The sequence below is a fragment of the Adiantum capillus-veneris genome, chromosome 4 (assembly GCF_014529385.1).
Source record: "Adiantum capillus-veneris isolate H3 chromosome 4, ASM1452938v2, whole genome shotgun sequence".
In the NCBI taxonomy this organism is placed as follows: domain Eukaryota; kingdom Viridiplantae; phylum Streptophyta; class Polypodiopsida; order Polypodiales; family Pteridaceae; genus Adiantum; species Adiantum capillus-veneris.
In genome coordinates, this window is record NC_140934.1 from 64,273,483 (window position 1) to 64,286,893 (window position 13,411).

The 13,411-nt window shown below is 48.9% G+C and overlaps 1 protein-coding gene across 3 annotated transcripts in view; it reads right to left on the reverse strand.

Annotated features, from left to right (window-relative positions):
• Positions 1-13,411, reverse strand: part of LOC147459308 (synaptotagmin-5-like) — a 161,303-nt gene that overhangs the window by 40,318 nt on the left and 107,574 nt on the right. For all 3 annotated transcript variants that reach the window (XM_086510601.1, XM_086510602.1, XM_086510604.1), the window contains 2 exons: positions 4,087-4,188; positions 3,939-4,013 (listed from right to left, as the gene is read on the reverse strand). In XM_086510601.1, the coding sequence (XP_086366727.1) occupies positions 3,939-4,013; positions 4,087-4,188 (177 nt within the window). The remainder of the gene's footprint in view (positions 1-3,938; positions 4,014-4,086; positions 4,189-13,411) is intronic.

Sequence of the window (13,411 nt, forward strand, 5' to 3'; positions counted from 1 at the left end):
CAGAATGAGTTATGTGGGTACTCCCATTTCCTGTAATCTGCGCATCAGTCTAGCTCTGGGTACCGTGTCGAAAGCTTTGCGGAAGTCCACAAAGCTACAATAGATCTGTCTCCCATGAGATCTGCCTTCCTCGATGATGGCCCTGAGTGTTAGGATATGGTCAAGAGTAGAGAAGCCTCTCCTGAATCCTGTCTGCCCAGTTGCACCTATTCCTTCCCCCTCTGCCCATCTACTCAACTGTTGCTCAAGAATGGATGCATACAACCGTGCCAGTGTGTGCCCAATCATAATAGTGCGATAATTCCGAGGCTCCATGGGGTCTCCTGATTTGAAGATAGGTACTATCGTAGATAGGCTCCAAGTGTCCGGTAGGCCCTCACACATGGCAGGGTTAAACATAACTGCTAGAAGCTCAGCTAGTAGGTCTTTGGCATGCATGAAATGCTCAGCGACTAGTCCCTCATGATCATATGCTCTCCCAGTCTTCATCCTGTCAATAGCTTTCTTCACCATTCAGCGGTGAAAAAGACACATGCGTGTGGGCATGGATCGGGGGAGTTGGGGAGGGGCGACTGTCCAGGTACTGTGTACAAAGATGATGCGTATTGAGCCCAGGTCTCTGTGGAGGAAATAGCAGGGTGGGGGGACTGCTCATGAAAGAGCCGCCACGCCTCACACGAGTCCTGGCTCAAGAATAGCTGATACAGATCCTCCTCGAGTCGAGCCAGAAAAGCCCTCTTCTTCCGCCGCACCAGGCGTCGGAAGTCAATCTGTGACTGTCTGTGAGTGACATCCCCCAACAACACCTTCCTCTGAAGTTTGGTTCTAGTCTGGCGGCACTCCTCATCGTACCAGCTGTTCTGAGGCATGCTCCCTGATCCGCGGTTCTGCTCAGGTTGGGTGTGTGGGTATGCCTCTGTTGTTGCCTCATGTAATGTATGTGTCAGTATAGTAGTTAGCTCCTCCAAAGGTCGCCCCGGGTTCTCAGTGCATAGACGTGTGTAGATTCCGTCCATGTATACAGAATCCGTCTCCCGTGTGAATGTGTAGCGAGTAGGGGCTGCTACTCGTGGCCTGTGTGCTACACTGAACTGGAAGGAGATGGTCATTGACACCAGAGCATGATCCACTGCCACCCTAACCGGTCTGGGCCCAACTGTGAGATCCTGGATACTAGAGATGAGATTCGGTTGTGCCATGACATAGTCCACCGTGCTGGCTCCATGTCTGTGTGGGAAGCATGTAAAACCTCCCGCAGCAGGAAATCTCTGTAGGCCGTTCAAGATGGCCAATCCATGTGCAGTGCCCATGTCTATTAGGTGTCGCACATACTCAGTATATTCCATATCGTGTGATAGTCTGGAAAGGCCCGTCTCTGCCACATCTATCTCTCTTAGCATCTCCTCTGAAGTATCATAAAACACTGCCTGGTGATGGGCAGTCCTAGCATTGAAGTCCCCGAGGATGATAATGTCACCGTCCCTAGAGAACTCCCATATGTCATCATCCAAAATAGAGAAAGGGGACTGTCCTCTGGGTGGTGCATAAACTGATGTACTCGGGGGAAAGTAATAAATAGCTAGAGAGAGGTATCTGCCTGTCTCTGCTTTCAATCTCACCCACATGTACCTAGCCTGCTCGTCCCTGCGGGCTATATGTGTAGTGGTTGCAAATCCTCTCTAAATAACACTGCCACTCCTCCCGAGCCCCGTCCTCTGTGCTCTGAGGGTGTCTCCTGTCTGTAGGCTGTCTCCCACCTGTATCCACTGATGTGAGGCATGGATTGCCCAGGGGCCTGGTGTGTCTCAGAGTAGAAGATGTCTCTTCCAGTAAAGCTATCCTCAAAAGCACCCACATCAAGACGCATAGATCCATTGCAGTTCCAGGCAGCTACTTTGAGTGTGGTCCCATAAGTCTCGCACCGTCATGTGGAGCGTCGCTCAAGTATTACCACTTTTCCGTCTCGGTAAAAAGCGATCTTGCCTTTTCCCCTTGCCGCTCTAATCTCCGGCATTACTTCCTGCATATGAGCGATCTACGAGAGGGTGAGATCATCCCCGAGAAAGATGCCAGTCTCTTTAAGAGTTGGTCTTTTCTTCAAGAATGACTTCTTTGCTTCCATGGAGGGAAAACGGAGGATGAGTGCTCTTTCTTTTGAGGTTTCTCCACTGCCTCCAGTTTTCTTTATGTTGCCGACTCTCCATGCCCTTGTGTGTGTCGGCTCATGAAACCCCATCAAGGCTGTGAGTTCTTTTACTTCTTCGTCCACATTGCCTTTGTCTTTAAGACCGAAAATTCTCACATGTAAAGCGCGCACCCTTCTCCTCTGCTCCTCCTCTAGTGTCTGGTTAATGATGTTGTTGGGTGTGGATGTGGGCGTTATCTCCTTGTCTTTTCCTTTCTTGGCCACCTTGATCCATTTCTCGGCTTCCTCCGCCTTCTGTTGGGTTTTGGTAAGAACATCCACCAAAGAAGTTGTCATTTCTTTGTGTTGTTCTTCTCCCTCTTTGATGGCCCGCACTTGTTCCTTGATCGTGTTGATTTCTTCGATTACTGAGGGTTGCAGTTCGCCCTCTTCCAGTGTGTTTCTTGATCGGGCTTCGGCGAGTTCTTTCTTGAGTGACGCGATCTCTTCCTCTTGGGTCGTCCCTCAGTCTTCCAGCGTGCTTATCTTGCTCTCTTCGATCACCACACGTCCTTCGAGCATGTTTATTGTGCCCCAGAGAGTGCGGTTCATCTTGGTAATGGTCTCCGTCATTTCCTCTTTGCATTTTGGATGGCATCCTCTAGGGGGTCGGCTTTATCGTTCGTCTTCCTCATGCTTGATCGCCATCCGGAAGGGGGTTAGATGTACGTGTGCACCCAACCTAGCAGCGGGCGCGGCAGTTGGGCATGTGAAGGAGTCGTCCGCAAGGGAGTCGCTAGATGCACGTGTGCACCCACACTAGCGGCGGTCTCGGCGAGTGGTGGAGCGCGAGGCGGTACGGCCCGGGGGAGATAGCGGTAGTTACAGATTGGAGAGAGAGAGGGGGGGAGGGAAGTATGGTAGATAGAGTGGGGGGAAGGGGGGCCGGCGAAAAATAAATTAATTAATTAAATAAAATAAAATAAAATAATTAAACTCCCTACACGTAGAGGATGGACATCCTACGCGTGAAAGAAAAAAGGGGGGGTAGGGGCGCGGGGGGGGGGGGGGGGGGCGCATGAGCGGGTGCAGAGCAGGGTGCCACGGGGGTGCAGCGCGCGAGCAGGGCAGGGCAGGGCAGCGGGCGCGCGGGTGCAGGGCAAGGCAGCGGGCGCGAGGGTGCAGCGCAGGCAGCGGGGACGAGAGAGAGAGAGAGAGAGAGAGAGAGAGAGAGAGAGAGAGAGAGAGAGAGAGAGAGAGGGTGCAGGGCAGGGCGGGCGCGAGGGTGCAGCACAGGCAGCGGGGACGAGAGAGAGAGAGAGAGAGAGAGAGAGAGAGAGAGAGAGAGAGAGAGAGAGAGAGAGAGAGAGAGAGAGAGAGAGAGAGAGAGAGAGAGAGAGAGAGAGGGTGCAGGGCAGGGCGGGCGCGAGGGTGCAGCACAGGCAGCGGGGACGCGAGAGAGAGAGAGAGAGAGAGAGAGAGAGAGAGAGAGAGAGAGAGAGAGAGAGAGATTTATTAGCGTCTTCTAGCGGCGGAAGTTGGCCTATGAGATAGGACAATGTACATATGTGTGTCCTCTGGGTATCTAGAAAAAAGGACAAAAGTGCCGAAAATAAACCTGCTATGGAGTAAAACACATTCCTCTTCCAGCTTTGTTATCTTGATCACCTTGTTGCATGTTAACCCATTCCTCCAATTTCTTTTCCATGATAGCATGCATTTTTTCCTCAAGACCAGAGACACACACACACACACAGAGATAGAGAGATTTTCTATATGTGCATGAGAGTTCACTCAAATGCTAAGGTCATACCTCAATGACTCCTTCTAGTCCAGGGAAAGAAGTTACATCACCGCCAACAATTTTTAACTTCAAGTCAAATTTTTCCTGCAAGTTCAGAAAATCACACAAATTATTGCATCCCATAGTATCTTCAAATCTTATCAAAATAAGTCCTTACAATTTCTTGCAATGAGTAGACCACTGCTCCAAAGCCAGGCACTTCGTTAATGAATGGCTTGAACATCAAGCGAAACGTCCCCGTAAACGCAACATCTTTTACCTGTATATTGTTAGACATTCATCAAACTGACGACATGCACAGAGAAAGAGATTCTTCTCAAAACTATAATTTTTGCATCTAACAACGGACAAGAGAAATTATACAACAGTCATGTGCTGTAGGACCCACCTTTTCTAGTTGGCACCTAGTATTGATACACATAGATGTACTTCTACAAACTGAGGGACACCTAGATAGACCCAGAATGTGTTGCCCACATGCACCCATGAATCTTGCTGCCACCTAGCTCACAACTACCCCCTATAGCATCCACGATGAAAGATATTGAGAGATACCGTTTTAGGATTTTAAAAACAGCATATTTTACTGTTCTGACATTTAAAAACGATGGGTTCTGCTCATTTGAACTCTAAAATTTCTTTCCTGGTAAGGTGTAAAATTTCCTTTTTTTCACTGTTCCAAGATTTCAAATGTATTTGAACTGCTATCCAGGAATTAACTTTTGCCTCTTGGAGGTTTAAACATTAGCACCGCTCAACGAGGGTGAGTTGACACATGAGATTACAACATCCGCCAGCCAGGAAACAAAACCAGAGACAAACTCATCATCTTCTCTCTCCTCTTAACGCAACAAGATCTCAAACAAATACTCTTCTCTTCCAAAACCGTCTCATACCTCAGACAATCGCCCCCTCATAATAGCTCATGCATTCAATCCATCCACATCTTTCCGAGAAACCCTACACCACCACAAAAAGATCCAGTACACACGAACACTTTTTGCTTGGCCAAGCTTCATGTATCAAACCTTAAACAAGCTTTGCAACTCGCAGCTCCTCTCCTTAAAGGAGCCCTGCTAAGCAGTTTCTCTTTACAGACAACCCTCCAATGTGGGCATTTTGCTTGTCAAGAACGAACATCCTCAAATGTGATATATGCTTCGTTTCATCTATTGCACACAATAGCCCACAGATTGGCTCCTTGGCTCCCACAAGTTCCAAAATGCAACTGTTGTAATCACCAAAAGCTCTGCATATCCTTCCCTCACTTGGAGGCTCTCATCACCACTTTCGGAAATAATAGATGCTCTCACCTGTCTGTAAAATGGGGCACCTTACATGCAACAGATGGCTTACAAGCAGCTTTCTTTCCCCTCATCAAACCCACAGATGTGATCACCTTTCTGCAGAAGCTCCATCACAGAGCCTTTATGGCCCAGCTATCTGATTCACCAACAACTAGCGCTATTTTACAGCAACTGCTCATTTATTCCCAATCATGCCCTCATACTCCTCATATGAACGGCATTTGTTTTTTATCTGACATGCTTTTTTAAAATTTCAAACACTGAGGCTTTAGCCTTCAGACATTTGAAATACTACACACCGATTTATGTATCCATCGTGAGCGTTGCTTAGGTCTAAATATCAAAGGCACAGGTTGCAAGGCCAAAACTTGTATATGGAGTCAAACACCAACAACAAATGGGTAGCTCAGCAGCTACTTTGACAGACACCAAATAATTAGAAACATCATCTACATAGAAGTCCAATACAGGAGCATGGCATAAAGGATTCTTCAAAGTGGGTTGCGGTGGCCATATATCTTTAGAGATACAGTTGAGTATATCAGATCATGTAACACATGCCAAGGTGTGCTTCTAAACCTACTCAGTAATCTAGCAGGCCACTTGAAATTTCCAGAGGTGGGGTATTGATTTTGTTGGGCTGATCAACCCAATGGGTCAGCCGGGCAACTTCAAGTACCTGCAATAGATTATGCCACCAAATGGGCCAACAGGCCAAGTTTCTATTTGAAAACATCTTTTGCAGATTTAGATGCCCATTGAGATAGTCAATAACCAAGGAGGACATTTTCTAGACCAACTCATATTTATGGTAGTTAATAGGTACAAGATCTTTCATCGCAAATCCTGCTCCTGTATTCTAGGGTCTGAAATCTTTGCCCCGATGGTTGTCCCTTTCCTTCCAATTTCAGTAGTTTGCGCTTCAATTCACATATCCCTTTTCAAAAGCTCATCTAGCATTCTCTCATCATTTTTTAAAATCACAATAGAGGGATTAATTGAATCCTCATGCGTGCTAATGACAAGAGTAGCATTGTTTACCATCATCTTGCTCTTCGATGTTGTCTCTTGGCAAGTAATGATTGCATTCTCAACGTCCTTCCACTTTCTCTTCAAATATTGTTCAGTGTTCTTGGCTTCCAAAAGTAGTTCAAACTTCTCTTAGTACTCTTTATCCGCAGCTTGTAAAAATAGTTGCGTCTTCTCCGCATCGTGAGTAAACTATTTCGTTCCTGGCAATTGAGCATAGCATCGCTCAAACTCCCTTTGTAACTCCAATATGGGTTAGTCCTCTTATCGGCCGAGTAACCCATTCCCAAAACATCCCATCCGTAGCTCGCTTCAAATATTCCATGAAGTACTCCTGCTTTCAAGCTTGCTATGACTTGAGTGTCTTGAGCTCCTTGCATAAGAGATCAATGGATCAAAGGCACCTTCCATAAAAACAATTTTAAGGAGCTTGGCACCTTCAATCCCACTGGTGTGTCCATGAAACCCACAAGGTGAACTCTACCTCAAAGACTTGCAACTTCTATTGTTTGGCTTTGGGAAGGGCCTTTTCTACCCATTTGTGTATCATAAAATGCTCAAATGGTTGAGGAAGGTCGACCACACACAAGAGCTTTGGCTCCGGTATAAGTTTCACAAAAGTTTCACCTTATGGAGGCACAAGATTCTCGAGTTCATCCAAACTATAAGATTTACAAGAGGGAAGATAGGACAAAGGTGTGAATGACAAGATAACATCAACAATAGGAGAAAGCACAGCAAGACTATACAAATTGCAAGTATCTTTCTAGTACTCCTTAAGATCTTAGATACACTAAACACCCCACCCCTCAATCCATAGAAACATGGAGCACGGAACACAGACGGGAATGGGAATGTGGTACGGGAACAAGAACAGGAACGGCCAAAAAAGAAGGGGTGGGGTATATAGCTTGAATGAGATTGAAAAAATGGAGATTTTTTTTGCCAAGAAAAGGATCCTCTAATATATTAGTTAATAAAACTGCCTGCCGGGCTACAAACTGCTCCGACAAGAGGAGGCTACATCAACATGCGGGGAGACTCTCCAAATGAAACTGAGATATGTACATTGACAACCAAATCAAGAGATGGGAGGAGGAAACAACCACACAGGTGGCAGGTAGTGCCATCTAAGAGCCCCATGGACCATGGTGTAGAAAGGCCCTGGACGCCAAAGTCATAGGAATGCCTCGAGGCGCTCCCGCTTACGGTTGGAGCTTCCCTGAAGCCTCTCGCAGTGTATGAATCCTCTCCAGACAAATATCTCGTATAGTCTCCACCGGTGGAATGGGGCGGGCCTCCAGGATGTTGAAGCAACGTGCTCTCCAAATGAACCAAAGAGTCAGGCTACAGATAAGCTCCCAACAAAGCCCTCTATCACTACTCGGCTCCTGAGGCGTACTCTTTGTGGCACGCTGGAGTGTAGGCGGGCCCTCTTATATCACAATCATCCTGCTAGCTGAAGACAGCTCAAAACAAAGTGCTCGGCCCATGAGGGTCGACCAGGTAGCAGCACCCAAAGTGTACTGCCTAGCTGACGACAAGGTTGGCATCAGCTGTAAAATCCGAAGTCAAACCTGCTGCTTCCCAGAGTTATCCCATAGACAATGTCTTTGCGACTCAAGTGAGTGGTCACAAGCGGTGCAGCCTGCCGGATGGCCATTGTAGACCAACCAACTCCCACTACGGTAGCTCGATGGGTGACTAGCCACTGGAACATGGTGACTCTCCTTGGCGATCCGCTGTCCCACAAGCACTCTCAGAAGTCTGTCACAAACTCACTTGTGAGACCCTCTTCCTACTAGTGACCTGCTACAACAGGGGGAGCCTCTCTCCGAGCAGACCAGTATGTGACGCCGCAATCTTGTTGTGTACTGGAGGAAAGAAATCCCTGGGTGATCAGCTGAAGCAAAAGGATCCCACCAAACTCCCCAAGGTTCCACTGCACACGCGACAGAGGGCGACTCTCCCAGTCCCAAAGCCTCTAATGTCCATTGGAAACAGCACTCTGTGGAGGTGAACCTCAATTAACATGCAAAGGCGTGTGTCTAAGCAAGCCCTAACTGCGATGAGGACCTCAAGGCGAGATGAAGGACCCCATCCAGCTGGGAGACGTCAACTCGAAAGATGCGTGCCACTCAACTGGTAGAGCCTCGAGGATGTCTTGATACATGCTCTGTCCCCCTCATGTTGCACAGCTGGATGCTCTGAGCCTCCTCATGAAGTGAGGTAAACTGCAACCAGTCTCCCAGGGTGTGGGTTGTACCCTCTGCCATGAGACCCCATGTCTCATGGAGTCTACTGCCAACCATGTGACATTACTGTATACTGACCAACAGGTTCCATGTAAGTGGCTGCCTCAAGCGCTCCTCAGTGCATCTGGTGCAGCTCAAGTCCCGCCTTCAGCTGCTCTCAAGACCGAAGCAAGCTCAACAAGAAACAGTCCTCCCATCTCCTCAGACCCACTCTATGCATCTCTGTGAAAATCCAACAAGTGGAGGGGCTCCAAGGGCCCCCCGTCTGTGGATCTCAGCCTCAAAGCCGATGCAAAAAAGCTCCTTCCAGGGCTCCTCACTTGGAAGACAACCTCTGACAATGAGCTTCCCAAGGAGGGCTCCACTCTGCCGTGGTGGATCGATGATCCCCAACTCTCCCTCAGAGCAGGGTAGGGTGATGACTTGCCAGGAAACTTTGGCCCAAGCCGACTGCATGTCTCTCCCTGTCCATAGAAAGTTCCTGCTCAACCTCTCAAGCTGGCTGATGTAAGTACTAGAGAAAATCCAGCAAGAAGTAATGTACCACATGGTGGCCAAGAGCACCTGGTTGGCCACAATAGCCTTGCCAACAAGAGATAACCGTGCCGAGCTCCAATGAAGCAGCTTCCTCTTGACGGCTAGGAGGAGGGGAGCAGTCTGGTGCTCTAGAAACAAGTCCAAGCCTAGCCTGGCAGCCCAAGTAGCGAGCTAGTGTCCCTGGAGGGATCCAATGAAAGCCATCTCTGAGCAACCAGTCGGGCATGGGAGCATCACCAGCCCAAAAAGCTTCTAACTTTCACCAGTTGATCAATGCTCCTGACGCACAGCAAAACACCTCCACGGACTGCTCACACCTGTGTAAATTGGCCTCACACCCTCCAAAAACAGCAAACTCATCGTCCAAAAGCTCCCCCGAATGGGCAACTGTAGGCCACGCAAACCAACCTCCCGTGAGGCCAGAAGTATGCTCATCACCTCTGCATAGAAAAGAAACAGGAAGGGGAGGGCAGCCCTGCCGTACTGAGCGCGTAAGCATGAAGCGTTCCCTTTGACCTCCTGTAGCACCACCTGACTGTGAGCACATCCATAAAGAGAAGACATCCCTCTGATCCATGCATCTGAAAAACCCATCCTATGCATAGTGCCCTCAAGGAAGTCCCAGTCAACTCTGTCGTAGGCATTCTCAAAGTCGAGAAAGAGTACCACAAGATCCTCTCCTCAAAGGCGAGCGAGGGCGGTCACCTCCCAAAAAGTGAAGATGTTGTCAAGGATACTGCATTCCTTAACAAAGCCTGTCTGAGCCTCATGTATGATGCTCTCAAGTAGCTCTCAAGTAGTTGAATCCTCAAACTCAGAGCCTTTGCATTGAGAATGGTGATGGGCCGCCATTGCTGAATCCCATCTCGGGAGCCCCCCTCCTTGGGGATAAAGGAGATCAAACCCTCACTCATGCTATAAGGCATCTTTCCAATACGAAAAATGTGCTTGTATGCACTATATAATTCTTGTCCAAGCACCTCACGATACACAAAGAAAAAGTTGGGAGTCAAACCATCCTCTCCTAGGCCCTGAGAGTCTCCTAAAGCTCGTCACCCACCTGGGTCCATTGTGATACCTAACGGTGGTAGGCAAACTCATGGCACCGCTCCTCAATGGTGATCGGCTCCTGTCAAGCGTGCTGCATGTGGTCCTCCATCCAAGGACTACTTGGGTGCCGCTCCTGCATCCTCGTAAGGAGGCAATGCCTCAACGAAGCCACTTCTCCTCCTCTCATGCCGTAACTAATCACGTTGTCAACTCCTGGAAAAAGAAGCGACTAAGCTCCTTGAGGCCATTGGCCACTCTAGCAGCAACAGTCCCCTGCGTGTCCATTCTCGGTCCAAAGCGCAACAACCTGCTCTCTGAGCTTTGTATCTAGCAAATCCTCTGTGGGATGTACAACATAACACTACCACTGCTCTGCCTATCTGACAAAGTAAGAATCATTGGCAGATGATCAAAAAAAGTAGTCCCTGCCAAAATGCATATTGTACCACCCAAGTCACATATGTGGTCACTAGCATAGAATCCATCTATTCTGGATAGACTCACTCCAACTCTGCGGTCACACCGAGAAAATGAGAAGCTGTCTAAGGGCCATGCAAAGTCAGCATGCTGCCATGCATCCAAGATCCTCAAAGCCATACATGGACGTTCCCAAGCAACCAACTCGACCCCATGTACATAGCATGGCTGCCCCTAATCCTGTTTGAAGGGTCCTCAAGCATGTTGAAATCTCCCCGAATGCACCACTCCTCTGCATGAGGTAAGGAGTCCACCAAATGTGACCAAAATGCAACTCGTGTACTCCCAAGGTTGGGCGCATAAATGTTCAACAAACCCACAAGGAGACAATGGACCCGCACAATGCATAGTGACCCACTGGGCCCACTGATGCCTCTCCACACAATGGCCTTCTGCCATGAGTCCGCAATAGTCATACATACACCTGCCTGAATGCCACCATGCCCAAAAGCAGCTGACCAAAAGGTCTCATAGCGACCACGGAAGATCTATCCACATCGCTTGATACGGCTCTCACACAGGTGATGCTCCTCAAGCATAAGCATATCCATCGCTCCACCCACAAGGAATCTCCATAGCTCCTGTCTCAGTCGACCCCTCTGATGTAGAAATTAGGGTCCACCTAGCCCCTACACATTCCATGAGACAATCCTCATGGGGTCAATGAGGAGAAACCGATGCTGCCACAGAAGCCAACCTTGCAGTCTTCGAGGCAAGCTTGGCTGGGAAGTAATATGCATCCGTCGTCCGAGAGATAGTCGTGTCTCGAGTGTCTATCTTAACCATACACAAGCAAGGCGTGCAATAAGTAGAGCTACATCCTCTCTACAAAGAGTCCTCATAGACATATACATAACATACCACAGGGTGTCTACATCCTGTTGCATCCGGTGGTGTCACAAAGAACTTGGCCAACAGCCACAGAGTCTGTGTTAAGTCTGCCATCCTTATCTCCCATGTGGTGAGAGAACTCGAGAGCCGGAACATGTTGCGAATTATCGTTGTATGCATGGTCGACTCTGTCTGATCTCTGCCACACAACGGGAAGGAAAAACCAACCGTTGCGTCCACGGCCTCTACCTCTTTGGCTGCTAGAAACAAAACATGCACTCTCAAACAAGCCGCCTCAAGGTTAGGAGAAGAGTCGTCGAGAAAACGTGTAAAGTCGTAGTCGAAGAAATACCAACGGCGGTGTGTCAAAACTCGTTGGCCCGCGAGGGACTACTGCAAAGAGTGACTCCTGCACCAAGAGGGACATCCACATGTAGGGTTGCTCCTCTCGCGCCAAGCAGCTCGTGGCGAATGCACTGCCAAGAGACCTACAAGACGCCAAAGACTCGCCTGTCCACTGGGCCGGAGGCGGCGAGGCATGGGAGGGGTTAAGCGACGGGGTGGAAGGACTAGCAAGAGGGATGGGAGAGGCAGAGGGGGCGGGTGGAGGAGGTGCAGGTGGAGGCGGAGAAGTGGGGATGGTAGACGGTGGAGAGGGGGAGGGGTTGTCGATGGCAAAGCTGAGATGGAAGGGGCATCCGCCGGCTCATTTTGCTATATAGAGGGTTAACATGGTTCCATGTGGAAACCCACTGTTGTTGGCCTTGTGCACGCCAACCACCAGGGGCACTAAACTAGCGGCCCTGTCCTTGACAACGACGGCCACGGGCCTGCTGCCACCCTGCATCTGCTTGGGCACCTATCTCAAAAGAGGTATTTTCGCCTGTGCTCCTTGCGTCTTTGCCTATTGAACCTGGCCAGCCTTGGTAGGCTCGGCCTGAGTCGAGGGTAAGGCCCTCCTCCATGGACAGGCCTTCGCAAGATGGCCTATCTGCCTGCAGATGAAACACTCATTCGGGAGCCCCGAATACACCACGCTTGGAAGGAGCCAACCCACTCACCTAAGGTAGTAGAACTACCATGGCGCCATTGTCAAAAATGAACCCTACCTGCTCGGGTGGCCAAGGGGCTCATCACAATGACTTTGGACGCCATCTCAGGAGTCTCAAACTAGATCTGGTAGTAGCCGCGCAAGAGGAGCTGAACGTCGATGATCTATCCCACCTTCAATAGAAGGCAAGTGCTTGGACACTCCAAGCGAGAAATCAAAAGCAACACACGAACAGAAACTGCACAATCATTGATATTGACGAGAGAGAGAGAGAGAGAGAGAGAGAGAGAGAGATTGTCGACACGACACAACGGAGTTTCGAGCCAAGACGTACTTGTCGCAAAGACTGGCACCCCTTTTGGTATTTCTTTATTATTACGCTCGCAAAATACAACTCCCGAGGGTCCAACTCTCTCCGAGACTCTACATCCAGATGCTCCCAGAGAGTGACCCTAGGGGTGCTTATAAACAGTACAAGGAATGCCCAAAAGCAGAGCCCCAAAAGCACATGGTCCATAGCACTTCAATGCAAAAGTAACTACCCTCAAAAGTTCTCGAAAAGCTACCCAAAACTGCGAGCAGTGCAAAACGCAAAAATCCATACAATAAGCCACCTCTTTAGCAACAACCCAAGCTGCAGAAATCCATAGAGCCTGCCACATCAGCATGTCAGTGTGTTTTACGAAATTCTCTCTCAGAGTTCAATCTTTTGACTTTTAGGGTTTTAGGCCCCTCGGCCAGTGCTCCAAAAGTTCTTTAAGTTGCTGTGTTTAGATTTTCAAATCCTAACCCCTGTTTAGGCCCCTTGGCCACATCTTCAAAGTTCTCCTAGGTTCAATTTCTCTTGTCTGCTCGGCCATTTCTCTTACAATTGAGCACACTATGTGATCACTTTCTGACATTCCTCCCTCTTGAAAGAATTGTAATCACCCTCGGTTACGCCTA